The sequence below is a fragment of the Hemiscyllium ocellatum genome, chromosome 34, assembly GCF_020745735.1.
Source record: "Hemiscyllium ocellatum isolate sHemOce1 chromosome 34, sHemOce1.pat.X.cur, whole genome shotgun sequence".
NCBI lineage: Eukaryota > Metazoa > Chordata > Chondrichthyes > Orectolobiformes > Hemiscylliidae > Hemiscyllium > Hemiscyllium ocellatum.
Window position 1 is genome coordinate 1,081,246 of NC_083434.1, and position 19,969 is coordinate 1,101,214.

General features: G+C 42.4%; 1 protein-coding gene across 1 annotated transcript in view; it reads left to right on the top strand.

Moving 5' to 3' along the window:
• Positions 1-19,969, top strand: part of LOC132832214 (phosphatase and actin regulator 1-like) — a 488,261-nt gene that overhangs the window by 429,452 nt on the left and 38,840 nt on the right. Inside the window, exons 6-8 of the mRNA XM_060850008.1 lie at positions 1,639-1,969; positions 10,365-10,588; positions 17,669-17,825. Coding sequence (XP_060705991.1) covers positions 1,639-1,969; positions 10,365-10,588; positions 17,669-17,825 — 712 coding nt within the window. The remainder of the gene's footprint in view (positions 1-1,638; positions 1,970-10,364; positions 10,589-17,668; positions 17,826-19,969) is intronic.

Sequence of the window (19,969 nt, forward strand, 5' to 3'; positions counted from 1 at the left end):
ATGGTTCTGGGTGAGATACTGTTTGGAGGGTCATTGTGAACTTGAAGAGCTGAACGGCCTGCTTCCACATTGTGGCGATTCTATTGTATGGTTAAGGTTACCAACAATTTAAAAACTATTTGTTGCCTGATATCAGTAAGCTATTTCTTTCCATGCCTCCCTCAACTTTGTAACTCCAAAGCAATCTATGGAAATAAGTTTGATAAATTCGTACCTTCTGCACATTCTATGGTAAATGAATACATCAGTTGAAAACATGTTAACTTTTCTAGCTTTGCAAGTGGAGCCATTCCATATGTTATTATCCATATTATGATACATCCATTTTATATGTTCTTGTATTCTGACATTGCCAACTAGTGATTCTAAAATTTGTAATACAAGATGTTCCAATGCTGTTGTGTTTGATTTTGCCTTGAAATACAGGCTGTACGTCTAATGTTCGCTTAACTCAAAGTCAAGTGTCAGTAAACAGTAGCTCAGAGACCAGGTTTGGTCAGGTTCAGAGAAAGAGACTTCATGCATCTAAAGCATTACCGTTAGACTATTCAGTGCGTTTGGAGAAGCCTAAGTTGGAGAGTCAGTTGTAGCCATTCAGAGACGGTTGCAGACAGCTAGAGTGCTGCCATTAGTTTGGATGAGTTGGTGACTCTTGAAGTGAAAGAAGCCATTTGATGCAGCTGAGAGGTGGGACACAAGAAAGCCCACGAGCAACATTTATACCAGAGCAGCTGGAAGACTCAGTTCAGAGAAACTCCTGAACAGTGACAATTTGGGGAATCCAGTGAAATGAAATTTCAAGAAAACTACAGGGCAGGCTGCCTTTGCAATTTGATTCAGAGCATCTTTTGAAGAAATTCAGAGTCTAGATTTTCAAAATTGAAGATCGGATGTCCATTGTGAAGGAGGCAGAATTTTGATTGAATTTGATAACTGATAATGTCACAACTTCTCAGGTAAAATTGGAAGAAGGCTAATTGTAACAGTATTAGGAAATGGAAAAATCGATTTGTGGGCAGCTATTTGAAGGAAAATTCATATGTGATGGGGAAGTTTTTAAAAAGTTGATCAGCATGTTGCTATCAGGATGAATGATAAGGATGGCAAGATTCTAGAACCTTTGATGACAAGTGATGTTGCAAGTTTAGTTAAAAAGAAAAATAAAGCATTTTATGGTTTAGGAAACAGAAATCAGACAAGCCCCTTGAGCAGTATAAAGGAGGCAGAAAATAACTTGAAAAAGAAATTAGTTCTGGAAGGGACTGTGAAATGTTCTTGGCAAATAGGATTAAGGAGAATCCCAAGTAATTTTATATGTACAATAGGAGCAAGAGGCTAACTAGGGAGAGGGTAAGTCCACTCAAGGACAAAAGAGGGCATTTGTGTGGGGCCAGAGAAAATGGGTGAGGTCCTTAATCAGTACTTTGTGTTAATATTCACCAAGAAGAAAGACATGGATAATGGTAAGTTTAGAGGGGAGTTTGTTGATACTCTAAGGCATATTGATATTAAGAATAGTGTGTTGGTTGTTTTGTAAAACATTAAGGTAGATAAGTCCTGAGGGCCTAAGAAACAACTAAATAGCTAATGTGTTATTTGCCAAGTGTACTTTAATATGTTTTACTTTTTCTTAATCAGATACTGGCCAGCCTGTGAAGCTTCCTTGTATGCCACCTGTGAGGTTATCACCCCCTTTACCTCCAAAGAAAGTGATGATTTGCATTCCACCACAGACTGCAGACTCTTCGCCTACGTCCTATTCTGTCGTGCAGAAAATTTCCCAGCAGTCTTCTACACAGCATCAGTTGCTGCCTTCCCAACTTGCAGCTCATCAGCACCAGCAAATTTGTGGAAGCTCTCATTCTTCATCTTTATCAAGTGGACTACCTACCCATCCAGCAGTATCTACTAGTAAAGTGATAGAAGAACTCAACAAGACTTTAGCCTTGACAATGCAAAGGCTCGAAAGGTAATATGTGAGCCATCATGTTTTGTCTTTCACTTTACCAACTTTTAGTTTATTACTGAAATAAAACAAAACAAATAACAAGAAGGTAGGGTATGCTATAACATATTCAAAGTTTTGTGAAAATTCATAGACTCTAAGATATGAATAGTAGGATAACAAAATCAAGTGATCTACGTGAGAGACAAAACCATCTAGTTTGGTAATAGCATTGTAGAAACATTTGAAGGTTTATCTTGCTGGGGGAGGAGTAGGAAGGAGGTGCAACAGGAAATAAAAAGTCTATTGTGCAAATCAAAGTAGTTGCATCTAGTCAGTGAAAGGTTACAGGCATTGGGCAGACAGGGCAGAGAAATACAAATAAACAAAGATATGGGGCTTAACTCAACCTTGGCACTTATCACTATTATGTAAAACAAAAACTGTTAATAGAACATAGAACATACAACACAGAACAGGCCCTTCGGCCCATGACGTTGTGCCAAACATTTGTCCTAGCTTAAGCACCTATCCATGCACCTATCCAATTGCCGCTTAAGGTCACCAATGATTCTGACTCTGCCACTCCCACAGGCAGCGCATTCCATGCCCCCGCCACTCTCTGGGTAAAGAACCTACCCCTGACATCCCCCCTATACTTTCCACCCTTCACCTTAAATTTATGCCCCCTTGTAACATTCTGTTGTACCCGGGGAACAAGTCTCTGTCTGTCTACTCTATTTATTCCCCTGATCATCTTATAAGCCTCTATCAAGTCACCCCTCATCCTTCGCCGTTCCAATGAGAAAAGGCCTAGCACTCTCAACCTTTCCTAATACGACCTATTCTCCATTCCAGGCAACATCCTGGTAAATCTCCTCCGCACCCTCTCCAAAGCTTCCACATCTTTCCTATAATGAGGCGACCAGAACTGCACACAGTACTCCAAATGTGGCCTTACCAAGGTCCTATACAGCTGCAACACCACCTCACGACTCTTGAATTCAATCCCTATGCTAATGAATGCTAATACACCATAGGCCTTCTTACAAGCTCTATAGACCTGAGTGGCAACTTTCAAAGATCTATGAACATAGACCCCAAGATCCCTCTGCTCCTCCATCTTACGAAGAACCCTACCGTTAACCCTGTATTCCGCATTCTTATTTGTCCTTCCAAAATTGACAACCTCACACTTGACAGGGTTGAACTCCATCTGCCATTCCTCAGCCCAGCTCTGCATCATATCTAAGTCCCTTTCAGCCGACAACAGCCCTCCTCACTATCCACAACTCCACCGTTCTTTGTATCGTCTGCAAATTTACTGACCCACCCTTCGACTCCCTCTTCCAAGTCATTAATAAAAATTACAAACAGCAGAGGGCCCAAAACTGATTCCTGCGGAACTCCACTTGTAACTGGGCTCCAGGCTGAATATTTACCATCTACCACTACTCTCTGACTTCGACCGGTTAGCCAGTTCTCTATCCAACTGGCCAAACTTCCCACTATCCCATGCCTCCTGACTTTCCACATAAGCCTACCATAGGGAACCTTATCAAATGCCTTACTGAAATCCATGTACATCCAATGCTCTATCCTCATCCACATGCTTGGTCACCTCCTCAAAGAATTCAATAAGACTTGTAACGCAAGACTTACCCCTCACAAATCCGTGCTGCTGTCCCTAATCAAGCAGTGTCTTTCCAGATACCCATAAATCCTATCCCTCAGTACCCTTACCATTACTTTGCCTATCACCAAAGTAAGACTAACTGGCCTGTAATCCCGGGGTTATCTCTATTCCCCTTTTTGAACAGGGACACAACATTCACCACTCTCCAGTCCCCTGGTACCACCCCCGTTGACAGTAAAAATGAAAAGATCATTGCTAACGGTTCTGCAATTTCCTCTCTTGCTTCCCACATAATCCTAGGATATAACCCTTCAGGCCTGGGGGACTTGTTTATCCTCAAGTTTTTCAAAATGCCCAACACATCTTCCTTCCTAATAAGTATCTCCTCTAGCTTACCAGTCTGTTTCATACTCTCCTCTTCAACAATACTGATTTGTAAATACTGAAGAAGAGTACTCATTCAAGACCTCTTCTATCTCTTCCGACTCAATACACAGTCTCCCACTACTGTCCTTGATTGGACCTACCCTCGTTCTCGTCATTCTCATGTTTCTCACATACACATAAAAGGCCTTGGGATTATCCTTGATCCTACCCGCCAAAGATTTTTCATGCCCTCTCTTAGCTCTCCTAATCCCTTTCTTCAGCTCCCTCCTGGCTATCCTGTATCCCTCCAACACTCTGTCTGAACCTTGTTTCCTCAACCTTATGTAAGCCTCCTTCTTCCTTCTTACAAGACATTCAACCTCCCTCGTCAACCAAGGTTCCCTCACACGACCATTTCTTTCCTGCCTGACAGGTACATTCATATCAAGGACACGTCGTATCTGTTCCTTGAAAAAGTTCCACATTTCAACGACATCCTTTCCTGACAGCCTATACTCCCAATTTATGCTCCTCAGATCCTGTCTTGCAGCATCGTATTTACCCTTCCCCCAATTGTAAAACCTGCCCTGTTGCACACACCTACCTCTCTCCATAACAAAGGTGAAAGTCACAGAATTATGGTCACCATCACCAAAATGCTCACCCACTAATAAGCCCATCACTTGTCCCAGTTCATTACTAAGTACCAAATCCAATATAGCCTCCCCTCTGGTCGGACAATCTACATACTGAGTTAGAAAAGCTTCCTGGACACACTGCACAAACACCAATCTACTTGATCTAAAAAGCTTCCAATCAATATTTGGGAAGTTGAAATCGCCCATGACTACTACCCTGTGGCTTCTGCACCTTTCCAAAATCTGTTTCCCAATCTGTTTCTCCACATCTCTGCTGCTACTGGGGGGCCTATAGTAAACACCTAACAAGGTGACTGCTCCTTTTCAATTTCTGACTTCAGCCCATACCACCTCCAAAGGCAGATCCCCCTCAAACCGCCTTTCTGCAGCCAATATACCATTTCTAAGTAGCAACACTACCCCCCTCCTTTTTTACCACCCCCCTTAATCTTACTGAAACATCTATAACCAGGAACCTCCAACAACCATTCCTGTCCCTCTTCTATCCATGTTTCCGTGATGGCCACAACATCGTAGTCCCAAGTACCAATCCACGCCTTACATTCACCCACCTTATTTCTGATACTCCTTCCGTTGAAGTATACACACTTGAACCCATCTCTGTGTCCGCAAATATTCCCTGTCAGTGCTACCTTCTCCACAGCCTCCCTACATTCTTGGACATCCTGAAAAACAGCTAACCTACTTGCTGGATTACAAGTCCTGATCCCATCCCCCTGCCAAATTAGTTTAAACTCCCCCAAAGAGTGCTAGCAAACCTACCTCCCAGGATATTGGTGCCCTTCTGGTTCAGGTGCAACCCGTCCTGCTTGTACAGGTCCCACCTTCCCCACAATGCTGTCCAATTGTCCAAATACCTGAAGCCCTTCCTCCTACACTATCCTTGCAGCCACATGTTCAACTGCACTCTCTCCCTATTCCTTGCCTTACTGTCACTTGGGACCGGCAACAATCCAGAGATGACGACTCTGTCCGTCCTAGCTTTTAGCTTCCAGCCTTACTCCCTGAGCTCCTGAATGACCTCCCCACCCCTCTTCCTACCTATGTCGTTGGTGCCAATGTGCACCATGACTTCTGGCTGCACACCCTCCCCCTTAAGGATACTGAAGACATGGTCTGAGACGTCTCGGACCCTGGCACCCGGGAGGCAACAAACCATCCGAGAGTCTCGCCCATGTCCACAGAACTATAGAGTCTCCTATGACTAGTGCTCTCCTCCTCTCCTCCTTTCCCTTCTGGACCTCAGAGCCGGACCTCGTGCCAGAGACCCGGTCACTGCAGCTTACCACTGCTAGGCCATCCCTCCCAACAGTATCCAAAGTGGTATACTTATTGTTGAGGGGAACGACCACAGGGGATCCCTGCACTGCCTGCTTCCTCCCCTTCCCACCTCTAACTGTTACCCAGCTACCTCTGTTCTCTGGCGTAACTATGTCCCTGTAGCTTCTATCTATCACCCTCTCAGCCTCTTGAATAATCCTCAGTTCATCCAACTCCAGCTCCAGTTCCCTAACGCGGTCTGTGAGGAGCTGGAGCTGGCTGCCCTTCCAGCAGATGAAGTCGGCAGGAGCATTGGTGGTCACCCCTACCTCAAACATCCTGCAGGAGGAACATTCCACTGCCTGCGCTGCCATAACTCTACACTTAGTCTCCAAAACAAGAACACTAAGTAGCTTACCTGTTCAGCCGACTGAGTCCTTTTTTTCAGGTTTGTGGAGGAGGGAGGGTGGGAGACACTACACATGCAGTGTCTTGGGTTCCTTCTCCACTCAAACTTCTTACCTTCCCAGAATCCTCTGTTGAGGACTTCCGGGTTCCCGCTCCTAGTTGAAAAAAATACACAGACTACGAAAAGAAAAACGCAGTCTCCGCTTACCTTCCAGCTCCCGTCTCTGTGCACCTGCTATAGCACATAGATCTGCAGGAAGGAGGGACCTGGAGGTAGGGAGGACACACATTTGAATCCAAAAAAAGCCCCATGAGGCATTAGACAAACTGCACTCAATCTACCTACATTCTGTATTCTTTGAATTTATCAATTTACCAAGATGTTCTGTTGCTCTTCCACTAATTAAAAGATCCATTCTACGTTGATGACATTGTTTTCTTTTGCATAGCTACTATTATCTTTTGAAAGTTACACAGGAGTCATTGTGAGTTTTTCTTGCATGTATGTTAGTGATTTCTAGATGCACCAGGAAATGTATCAGTAATGGCTGGAAAGAGTATCAGTGCTAAGAAGGTGTTCATGGAAGCATGCCTCTGGGTTTTTGATATTCCTAGGTGAATGCATATGTTTTTAAGAAGTACCTAGGGTGTGGCAATATTTGGACAGTATTCTTGAAATCCTGTGAATATTGACAGGCCGTTCAGCCAGTATTTTCAGGGTGTTCCGATGAGTGAACAATTATTTGCGGTATGTACCCAGGAATGCATCAATATCTGCAGGCTGTAACTGTTCCAAAGAATGGAAGGAATATGAATTTATTGTTCCTAAAAGTTGGATATTTAGGAAATATTGGAAAGCAAAAGGAGTAGTTTCATAGTATTAATCAATGAAATTATTATAACATTGGAGAGATATAATGTAATTGAGGAACCAAGCACAGAACACATTCACTTTAAATTAATGGAAGGGCTATTTCATGACTGAGTATAGAAAAATTGGGGAGCAGGTAGACAAACTATTTTGAGCACACATTACAGAAAGTTGCAACATTAACAAGTTGCAATAATGCCAGTGCAAAACTTCATTATGTACATATATATAGTAACAGTAGGAGCCAAGATTACAGGAGCATAAACATTTAGCCCCCCTACCCCCAAATAAGTTCTGTCCTTCAATGAGATTTTGTTTGACCTCTAATTCCGTAAGTCTTCCTACATGTTGTATTTCTTAAATCTTAGATTAACAAAAATCCATCTCTCTCAGTTTTAAGTTAGTGATTGATTTAGCATCAACAGCCCAAGAGAATATACAATTCTATCAGAGTGATTGCATCCATCTTATTTTTGAGCTCTGCTTATGTTGCCTGCTTATTCCTGATGAAGGGCTTATGCTCGAAACGTCGAATTCTCTATTCCTGAGATGCTGCCTGGCCTGCTGTGCTTTGACCAGCAACACATTTGCAGCTGTGATCTCCAGCATCTGCAGACCTCATTTTTTACTCAATGGATGAGACCTCCAGCATATCCTCTCTGAGTGCAGTGGATATGGATCAGTTTTTTAGAGAAGGTAGTTCTGTTTGCTGATGCTATCATTCGAGAGGACACATATTTATGGCTTTGGGAAAGGTAGGTGAGGAAGAACTTTCATTTTCACATAGCCAGTTGAAGTGACTTGAAACCTGCTGCCCCTGAGTGTTGTGGAAGCAGACATGATCAATTATTTTAAAAGAAAATTGGATGGACATGAGGGAAATAAACCTGTAGGGCTGTAGTGATAAAATAGTGGAATAAGACTGATAGGATTGTTCTGCAAGGTCTGAATTGCCTCCTTTTATATTGTAATGATTCTAGAATGAAACAAAAATAAGGTACACAGAATGTTAAAAGAAAACTTAGAGATAATCTTTACCATCAATTAAGACAATATCTTGCAGTTTTAGGCTCCTCCATTGTGAAAAGCACTTCTCTACATCAATCCTATTAAACATAGAACGTAGAACATAGAACAATGCAATGTAGAACAGGCCCTTCGGCCTTCGATGTTACACCGACCTGTGAACTAATCTAAACCTATTCTCCTACACTATCCCATCATCATCCACGTGCTTATCCAAGGATTGTCTAAATGCCCCTAATGTGGCTGAGTTAACTACATTGGCAGGCAGGGCATTCTACGCCCTTACCACACTCTGAGTAAAGAACCTGCCTCTGACATCTGTCTTAAATCTATCACACCTCAATTTGTAGTTATACGCCCTTGTACAAGCTGACGTCGTAATCTGAGGAAAAAGACTTTCACTGTCCACCCTATCTATTTCTCTGATAATCTTTTATGTATCTATCAAATCCCCTCTTAACCTTCTTCTTTCCAGTAAGAACAGACCCAAGTCTCTCAGCCTTTCCTCATAAGACCTTCCCTCCAGACCAGGCAACAGCTTGGTAAATCTCCTCTGTACCTTTTCCAATGCTTCCACATTCTTCCTGTAATGGGGCAACCAGAACTGTATTCAATATTCCAAGCGTTTTGTATAGTTGCAGCATGACATTATGGCTCGGAAACTCTATCCCTCTACCAATAAAATCTAACACACCATATGTCTTCTTAACAGCACTATCCACCTGGTTGGCAACTTTCAGGGATCTATGTACATGGACTCCAAGATCCCTCTGCACATCCACTCAGCCAAGAATTTCCATTGACCCAGTACTCTGCCTTCTTGTTATTCACTCCTTCTAGAACTGATAACACCTCTTCCTTACTAACCTTGATCCTTTCTAGTCTAATATCTTGTAACTTATTCTTCTCCTCTACCATATTCTCCTTTTCCTGAGTGAAAATGGATGAGAAATATTCATTTAGCATCTCTCTGATCTCCACAGGGTCCACACACAACTTCCCACTTCTGTCTTTGACTGGCCCTATTCCTACCCTAATCATCCTTTTATTCTGGCATACCGATAGAAAGTTTTAGGGTTCTCCTTTATTCTACCTGCTAAAGACTGCTCATGTCCTTTCTTTGCTCTTTTTAACTGACTCTTTAAATCCTTCCTAGCTAATCTATAACTCTCTATCGCCTCATCTGAACCATCTCGTCACATAAGCCTCTTTCTTCCACTTAACAACAGATGCAATTTCTGAAGTAAACCACGTTTCCCTTACCTTATCACTTCCTCCCTCTCTGACAGGGACATACCTATCAAGGACACGCAATATCTGTTCCTTAAACCAGCTCCACATTTCATTGTCCCCATCCCCTGCATTTTGTTACCCCATTCTATGCCTCCGAAGTCTTGCCTCATTGCATTATAATTGCCTTCTCCCCATCTAAAACTCTTGCCCTGTGGGGTGTAACTATCCCTTTCCATTGTTAACCTAAACGTAACTGAATTATGGTCACTCTGTCCAAAGTGCTCACCTACAACTAAATCAAACACCTGGCCCGGTTCATTACCAAGCACCAGATCTAGTGTGGCCTCCCCTCTTGTCTTCATTACAACTTCATAAATTTAAATATATCTCCCAGATTACTTTTTACTCCTTTCTTTTCTGGAGAAAGAAACTCCAACATGTTAAGTCCTCCAAGATAAATTACCATCTCGGTTCTGTAACAACCGTGTACTTTTTTTGCATTACCAGTTCTTCTGTATTCATTTTGTAATATGGAGGCCAGAAATGTGGTCTATATAGGTTTAGCACAACTTTTCTTCTTTTAGAGTTCTGTTCCTCAGACCTCTGTGTATGAATAGTGACATAGACAATACTTGTTTTACTGTTCTTTACTCAGCGTAGTAAGAGTATGGAATGTCTTGCCTGCAACAGTAGTAGATTCACCAAGTTCAAGTGCATTTAAGTCGTCATTGGACAGGCATATGGACGTATATGGAATAGTGTAGGTGGGATGAGCTTCAGATTAGTATGACAGGGCGACGCAACATCGAGGGCCGAAGGGCCTTACTGCGCTGTAATGTTCTATGTTCAACTTAACATAGGTACCAAGATAATTGCCCTGAATTGGATTGATGTACATCCTTGGTCTTGTATAATGCTAACTTTTACTTTTTTATTGTGTTTTTGCTTTTGTTTTGGCAGTTCAGGACTGCATACTGGAGAAAGTGGAACAAAATCAGGAAAAAGCAATACATCTGACATTAGACAAGTGCCAACTATAGTGGTTGATTACGATGATGACAAAGAAAATGTGCCTAATGAATCAGACTATGAAGATAATTTCAGTATGCATGGGGAGGAAGATGAGGATGATGATGGTGATAACGATGATGACGACGATGATGAAATTGATAACTTTTTCTCAAGTATGAACGATCAATGTTAAGATGTTAATGCCTTGCAGGCACCAGAGGAAATGAGACTTACTGACAAATAAATTAGCAGCAGTCAGTTTTCGACCTGTGTGCCTTTGAAGCTTATGTGTTGCATGACTTTTTAATATTCGTTTTGCTGAATTGAGAGATAGATTGTCAAAGGTTTTCAACTTGCACTCATCAAGACAAATGCAAGAATGTCAAATTTCAAATGATCACAGGAGAAAACGGTACCAATTGATTGGCAAGTGGACTGGGAACAATGGGCCTACACAAAGAAATATATTCAATTCTTGAAAACGCTTGGAAAGCTTCACACAACTGACATACTGAAATTCCACACTGCTTTCTCTATCGTAATAATGGTCAGTTAATCAGCCCCACTTTTCTCCTGTAATATAAATTGTGCTTGTTGAAACTTGGCATTCTTGCATTGTCCTTGATATACAAAGAACAAAGAACATTATAGCACAACAACAGGGCCTTCAGCCCTCCAAGCCTGTGCCAATCCAGATCATAGAACATAGAACATAGAAGGATACAGCGCAGTACAGGCCCTTCGGCCCTCGATGTTGCGCCGACCGAATCCTACCTAACCTATACTAGCCCAATAACTTCCAAATGCCTATCCAATGCCCGCTTAAATGACCATAAAGAAGGAGAGTTCACCACTGATACGGGCAGGGCATTCCATGAACTCACAACCCGCTGTGTGAAGAATCTACCCCTAACATCTGTCCTATACCTACCACCCCTTAATTTAAAGCTATGTCCCCTAGTAACACCTGACTCCATTAGCGGTAAAAGGTTCTTAGTATCTACCCTATCTAAACCCCTAATCATCTTATACACTTCTATCAGATCTCCCCTAAACCTTCTCTTCTCCAATGAGAACAGCCCCAAGTGCCTCAGCCTTTCCTCATAAGATTTTCCTACCATTCCAGGCAACATCCTGGTAAACCTCCTCTGCACTCGTTCTAAAGCTTCCACATCCTTCCTATAGTATGGCGACCAAAACTGCACACAATACTCCAGATGAGGCCGCACCAGAGTCTTATACAACTGCAACATGACCTCAGGACTCCGGAACTCAATTCCTCTGCCAATAAAGCCCAGTACACCATATGCCTTCCTCACAGCACTATTTACCTGGGTGGCAACTTTCAGAGATCTGTGTACATGGACACCAAGATCCCTCTGCTCATCCACACTACCAAGTAGCCTACCATTAGCCCAGTAATCCATCATCTTGTTATTCCTACCAAAGTGAACGACTTCGCACTTAGCTACATTGAATTCCATTTGCCACATTTCCGCCCAACTCTGCAACTTATCTATATCCCGCTGTAACCTACCACTTCCTTCCTCACTATCCACAACTCCACCGACTTTTGTGTCATCCGCAAACTTGCTTACCCAGCTTTCAAGTCCTTCCTCTAGATCATTTATAAAGATAACAAAAAGCAATGGTCCCAAAACAGATCCTTGTGGTACACCGCTAGTAACTGCGCTCCAAGATGAACATAATCCATCAACTACTACCCTCTGTCTCCTTCCAGCCAGCCAATTCCTAATCCAAACCTCTAATGTATCCTCAATGCCATACCTCCGAAGTTTTAGCATTAGCCTACCATGGGGAACCTTATCGAACGCCTTACTAAAATCCATATACACAACATCTACTGCTTTACCCTCATCCACTTCCTTGGTCACCTTCTCAAAGAACTCAATAAGGTTTGTGAGGCACGACCTGCCCTTCACAAAACCATGCTGGCTATCCCTGATCACGTTATTCCTACCCAGATGTTCATAAATCTTATCCCTTACCATTCTCTCTAAGACTTTGCCCACCACTGAAGTCAGACTCACTGGCCTATAGTTGCTAGGGCTATCCCTACTCCCTTTCTTGAACAATGGGACCACATTCGCTATCCTCCAGTCCTCTGGTACTATTCCTGTTGACAACGACGACATAAAAATCCAGGCCAATGGCTCTGCTATCTCCTCCCTAGCTTCCCGTAGGATCCTGGGGTAAATGCCATCAGGCCCAGGAGACTTATCTATATTCATCCTTTCCAATATTCCCAAAACCTCTTCCCTGCATATTTCCAGGGCATCCATTCTAATTATTTGTGATTCCATATTCACATCAGCAACAGTGTCCTGTTCCTGAGTGAATACTGATGAAAAGTACTGATTTAATGTCTCTCCAATCTCCTCCGCCTCCACACACAACTTCCCACTACTATCCTTGACTGGACCGATACCTACCCTAGTCATCCTTTTATTCTTGACATACCTATAGAAAGCCTTTGGGTTTTCCCTAATCCTACCAGCTAAAGACTTTTCATGTCCCCTTCTCGCTTCTCTTAGCTCCCTCTTTAGCTCCTTCCTGGCTACCTTATAACACTCAATCGCCCCTACTGAACCTTCACGCCTCATCTTTACATATGCCGCCTTCTTCCCTTTCACAAGGGACTCCAATTCCTTACTAAACCACGGCTGCCTCACAAGGCCCTTTACACCATGCCTGACTGGTACATACCTATCGAGGACACGCAGTAGCTGCTCCTTGAACACTCCCCACATCTCATTAGTGTTCTTCTCTTGAAGCCTGTTTTTCCAATCCACACATCCTAAGTCATGCCTCACTGCATCATAATTTCCCTGCCCCCAGCTATAGCTCTTGCCCTGCGGCACACGATTATCCCTCTCCATCACTAAAGTAAAAGTCACCGAGTTGTGGTCACTGTCCCCGAAGTGCTCACCTACCTCCAAGTCTAACACCTGGCCTGGTTCATTACCTAGAACCAAATCCAATATAGCCTCCCCTCTTGTTGGCCTGTCGACATATTGTGTTAGGAAACCCTCCTGCACACATTGTACAAACACCGACCCATCTAATGAACTCGAGCTATAATTTAGATCCTCTATCTAAATTTCCAAGGATCTATATCACTCTGCTCCCTGTCCATTCATGTATCTGTCTAGATACATCTTAAGTGAAGCTATCGTTCCAGCCCCTACCACCTCTGCTGGCAACACATTCCAGGCACCCACCACCTTCTGTGTGAAGAACCTTCCATGCATATCTCCCCTATACTTTTGTCCTCTCACATTGAACTCGTGACTCCTAGTAATTGAGTCCTCTACTCTGGGAAAAGGTTTCTTGCTATTCACCATGTCTACACTTCTCATGATTTTGTGAGCATCAGTCTGACCCCCCCACAACTACCTTCTTTCCAAGGAAAATAATCCTCATCTACTCAACCACTCCTCATAGTTAGCATCCTCCATACCAGGCAACATCCTAATGAACCTCCTCTACATTCTCTCTAAAGCACCCACATCATTTTGGTAAGGTGGCGACCAGAACTGTATGTAGTATTCCAAATGTGACCAAACCAAGGTCTTATACAATTGTAACATGACCTGCCAACTCTTGTACTCATGAAGGAAAACATGTTGTTTGCCTTCTTGACCACTCTATTAACCTGTGTTGCCACCTTCAGGGAACAATGGATGTGAACATCCAGATTTCTCTCTACATCAATTTTCTCAGGACTTTTCCATTTACCATGCTGGTCGCTCTAGAATTGCATCTTTCAAAATGGATCACTTAGCATTTGTCCGGATTGAACTCCATCTGCCATTTCTCTGCCCAACTCCCCGATCTGTCTATATTCTGCTGTATTCTCTGACAGTCCCTTCATTATCTGCTACTCCACCAATCTTAGTGCCATCTGCAAACTTGCTAATGAGGCAACCTCCACCTTCCTCCAAATCATTTATGTATATCAAAAAATACAGGGGTCCCAGCACAAATCCCTGTGGGACACCACTGGTCACAAGTCTCCATTTTGAGAAGTTCCCCGCTGCTATTACTACTCTCTGTCTCCTGTTGCCCAACCAGTTCTCTATCCATCTAGCTAGAACAGCCTGGACTTCATACGACCTCACCTTCTTCATCAGCTGACCATGGGGAACCTTATCAAACGCCTTACTAAAGTCCATCTACATCCCTTCCCTCATCAATCAATTTTGTCACCTCTTCAAAGAATTCTATTAGGTTTGTAAAACATGACCTTTCCTGCACAAAACCATGCTGCCTATCACCGATAAGCACACTTTCTTCCAAATGGGTATATATCTGATCCCTTAGTATCTTCTCCACTGGCTTGCCTACCACTGACGTCAGGCTCACAGGTCTGGAGTATCCCTGCTACCCTTCTTAAACAAGTGGACAACATTAGCAATTCTCCAGGCTACTGGGACCTCCTCCATTGTCAAGGATGCTGCAAAGATATCTGTTAAAGCCTATTTCCTCTCTCACTTCCTCAGTGACCTGAGATAGATCCCATCTAGTCCTGGGGACTTGTCCACCTTAATGCCTTTTAGAATGCACAACACTTCCTCCCTTCTTATGCCGACTTGACTAGAGTAATCAAAGATCTATCCCTAACCTCAATGCCAGTCATGTCTCTCTCCTTGGTAAATACTAATGCAAAGTACTAATTCAGAGTCTCACCCATTTTCCCTATCTCCACACATATTCTTTGTCCTTTGTCCTTGAGTGGGCCAACCCTTTCCCTCGTTACCCTTTTGCACGTTATAGATGAATAAAAGGCTTTTGGGTTTTCCTTAACCCTGTTCACTACGAATGTCACATGACCTCTTTTAGCCCTCTTAATTCCTCATTTCAAATTCCTACATTCTCGATGTTCTTCCAAAGCTGCTTCTGACTTCAGTTGCTTAGACCTTATGCATCCTTTTTCCTCCTAGCTAGTCACCTAATTTCACCTGTCATCCATGGTTCCCTAATCTCGCCATTTCTGTTTTTCGTTTTCACAGGAACATACCTCTCCTGAACTCTGATCAACCTCTCTTTGAAAGCCTCCAACATATCGAATGTGAATTTCCCTTCCAACAGCTGCTCCCGATCTACATTCACCAGCTCCTGTCGCATTTTGGTATAGTTGGCCTTCCCCCAATCTAGCACCCTTCCTTTAGGACCACTCTCATCTTTGTCCATGAGTATCCTAAAACTTATGGAATTGTGATCACTATTCCCAAAGTAATCCCCCACTGAAACTTAACCACCTGGCCGGGTTCATTTCCTAACACCAGGTCCAGTATTGTCCCTTCACAAGTTGGACTACTTACATATTGCTCTAGAAAACCCTCATGGATGCTTCTTACAAATTCTGCTCCATCGAATCCTCTAACATTAAGTGAATCCCAGTCACTGTTGGAAAAATTAAAATCTCCTATCACCACCACCCTGTTGCCTTTTAATCTTTCCATAATCTGTTTACATATTAGTATCTCTGTCTCATGTTCGCTGTTGTACAGCCCTAACATTGTTACCACACCCATTCCTATTTTTGAGCTCTGCCCATATTGCCTCACTGCTTGATCCTCCATTGTGTCCTCTTTCAGGAGAACTTTGATATCCTCTCTGACCAGTAATGCAACTCCTCCACCTCTTTTATCTCCCTCTCTATCCCCCTGAAGCATCAACGTGCAAGATGAAAATCTTCACACAAACATCTTTATTTCAGTAACATTCAAGTTCTGAACTATTATTTATGTTTATTTTCAAATAACCTTACAGAAAGAAAAGCCATAAACATAAATATTGGATCATTGATGGCTGCTTTCAGTCATTTAATGCAGAAAGGTTCCAGATTCAATCTGTGCTGAGTTACTTAATTTCAGGTGAAACAACCGTTGTGCTTGTCCTCAGCAAAGAAGAATAACGAACAAAGAAAATTTACAGCCCAGGAACAGGCCCTTCAGCCCTCCAAGCCTGAGCCAATCCAAATCCGCTGTCTAGATTTATCACCCAATTCCTAAGCATCTGTATTCCTCTGCTCCGCACCTACTCATGCATCTGTCCAGACGCATCTACCGTGCCTGCCTCTACCACCACTGCTGGCAATGCATTCCAAGCACCTACCACCCTCTGTGTAAAGTACTTGCTGCGTATATCCCTCTCCCTTCCACCTCTCAACTTGGACGTGTGACCTCTCATGATTGAATGGGAGAAAGCTTATCTCTATCTAATCTATCTATACCCTTCATGATTTTGTAGACCTCAATCAGGTCCCCCCTCAATCTCCTTGTTTCTAATGAAAATCATCCTAACCTACTCAACCCTTCTTCATAGCTTGCACCTTCCATACCAGGCAACATCCTCGTAAGCCTTCTCAGCACCCTCTCCTTTTGATAATGTGATGAGCAGAACTGTACGCAGTATTCTAAATGCGGCCAAATCAAAGTCTTGTACAATTTTAAAGTGACGTGCCAGCTCTTATACTCAATACCCAATCCGATGAAGGCAAGCATACCATATACCTTCTTGACCATTCAATCCACCTGTGCAGCCACCTTCAAGGTACAATAGACCTGAACTCCTAGATCTCTCTGCTTATCAACTTTCCCCAACACTCTTCAGTTTACAGTATAATTTGCTCTAGAATTAGACTTCCCAAAATGTGTCACCTCACATTGGCCTGGATTGAACTCCATCTGCCACTTCTCTGTCCAACTCTCCAGTCTATCTATATTATTTGACAGTCCCCTATGCTTTCTGTCACTCCACCAATCTTTATGTCATCTGCAAACTTATTGATCAGTCCAACTATGCCCTCTTCCAGATCATTTTTGTATGTTACAAACAACAGTGGCTCCAGCACTGATCCCTGTGGAACACTAGGGCACTCAGGCAAGGGCGGGCTCACCAAACCTTATGCTTGGAATGAGCGTCCACGCATAAGCAATGCATGAGAATAACATTAGGCTTGCCAACAAATCCTACTGCAAGCATCTGATAGTCTAGTCTCACCAATGAGAAGCGCGTACTTGTCAAACTTTCCTGGGAGCATAAAACACAACCCTGCAAGATGTCAGTAGCTTTGTGAGGGAAAGAAACTAATAGAAACAGAAAAGTTGTGTAACTTGTTTGTTCTTTAACTATTATTTTAAAACATCAATTCTTACCATGCTTCAGTTGTGTTGTATTTCCATAATTTGCCAGATCCCACATCATTTTCTTTTATTTATTTCTAGGTTCGTTAGCACTAAAGATTTGTAGGAAAGACTCTTTGGCAATAAAATTGAGCAATAGACCATCAAAGCGTGAGTTGGAGGAGAAAAATATTATTCCTATGCAGACAGATGAAGAGAGACTTGAAATGAGGCAGCAAATTGGAACAAAGCTGACAAGGTTGGTTATAATAAAAAGTCCATCAATTATATTTCAGTAAATATATGAACTTTGCCTCTCCTGGCTTTGTGTAATTTATGTTTTCAAGGCTTATGGGTATTATGAGTTAGCTACTTTTCCACAATATTGATATCAGCATAACTCACTCCTCAGATGGCAATATTTTTATGGAGCATTGGGTATCTGCAGTACACCCAGTATAGAGCTTTGATAGTAATAAGTGTGCATCAGATGGTCAGAGATTTGAAAACCATGTTTTAACACTTCTGCAGAAATTGGACAACTGGGCAATTAAAGTGGTCTTTGTGACTTAGTCGCACTGACCTCACTACTTTCTATCAAAATGGTTCTATCTTTCTGACTTTGCATTGTTCTATTTATGTTTCTGTCTGTCAAGCTATGGTGACAATCCCAATCTGTTCTTTTGAGAAGATGAGCAGGATATCTGCATGATGGCAGAGGTCTTTCTTTTTAAAAAATGCGGGTTAAACCCCATTTACATCATTGGGAAAATTAGTCATTTTCGACCCAAGGCATGGAAACGATCATAAGTCATGTTGTCTGCTTAGTTCCAGGATTAAACATACCACCTGGCAGCTCAAGAAGCATTTAGTGCAGGAGGGGAAGATCCATCTGTAGGTGCCTACAATGTCATTGGTAGAATGAGGAACAGTGTTCTACAGAGAGAATATGATGAGTTAGGGTTCAGATTACAAAGCAGATCCTTTCAATTAGTAATCTGTAGCTTGTTACCCGAGTTATACAGAATTAGTATTGATTTAAACAGATTAGATTAAATGGGAGACTGCAGAAGTTGTGTGGAAGTCAGACTTTTAATTTAATCTGTACTGGGGAAGTAAGTAGACAGTTCCCTTGGGATAGACTCCATGTAAACCAGATTCAAATCAAAGGTCTGGCTAATAAAATAATTGGCCCTGGAGACGAATAAAGGACTGGTTAATGAGGAGGTGGTGGCAAGGGTGGGGGGGTGGGGGGGGATAGGGGTGTTTGAGAGGATTCTGCAAAAGTAAATTGAAAACAAGGCTTGAGAATAAAGCAATATTTTGGGTAAAAGTGGGCAGAATGATATAGGAAGAGACAATTAGAGTAACAAAACTAAAAGAGCATTAAAAACAAGGGCGATATCAGGGAAATTTAGAAGAAGGATAAAGGTAAAAACATTCTTTCTGAATTTGCAAAGTATTTGCAACCATTTAGATGAATTCATTACACACATAGAAATCAATAGCCTTCCTCTTGTAATCATTATGAAGCGTCTTTCAAATATAACATCTGTGGTAGGAAATTGTTAAAGTCTAAAATAATGTATGGGATAGCTGAACATCTTGAAAAAATTCAGTCATTCAGGGACAGCCAGAATAGATTCGTAACAGGTAGATCATACTTGACTTACATGATTGAATTTTCGAAAGAAATGGCTACCTTAAGAATGCATATTGACGTTGTTTATATGGACTTGCAGAAGGCATTTGATAATGTTAACAAAGAACTCCAGGAATTGAAGGCCAGTTATCAACATGGCTGGGACATTGAATGAGTAGCAGGTGACAAAAATGATGGGTAATGAGTAGGCTGTCAAATTGGCAGGATGTGACCAGTGATGTCCCACAAGAATGTATGTTTGGGCTTCAATTATTCACATTAGATTAGATTACTTACAGTGTGGTAAAAGGCCCTACAGCCCAACAATCCACACCGACCCACCGACCCTACATTTACCACAACGGGCAATTTAGCATGGCCAATTCACCTAACCTGCACATTTATTGGACAGTGGGAAGAAAGCAGAGCACCTGGAGGAAACAAGGCAGAATGTGCAAACTCCACACAGACAGTTGCCTGATGCGGGAATTGAACCCGGGTCCCCTGCGCTGTGAGGCAGCAGTGCTGACCCCTGTGCTACCATGCCATTGGCGACTTCAGAGGATGGCACAGGAAGTCATATATTCAAATTTGCTGATGACATAAAAGTTTGATGGCATTGTAAACAGTGTAGATGATAGCACAAAATTACAAAGGGATATTGATAGAAAAGGTGAATGGGCAAAACCTGGATTTTTAGATGGTATGCAGAAGGATACAGTTGATGTGCAAAGAGATTTGGGGATTCAGATGCATAGATC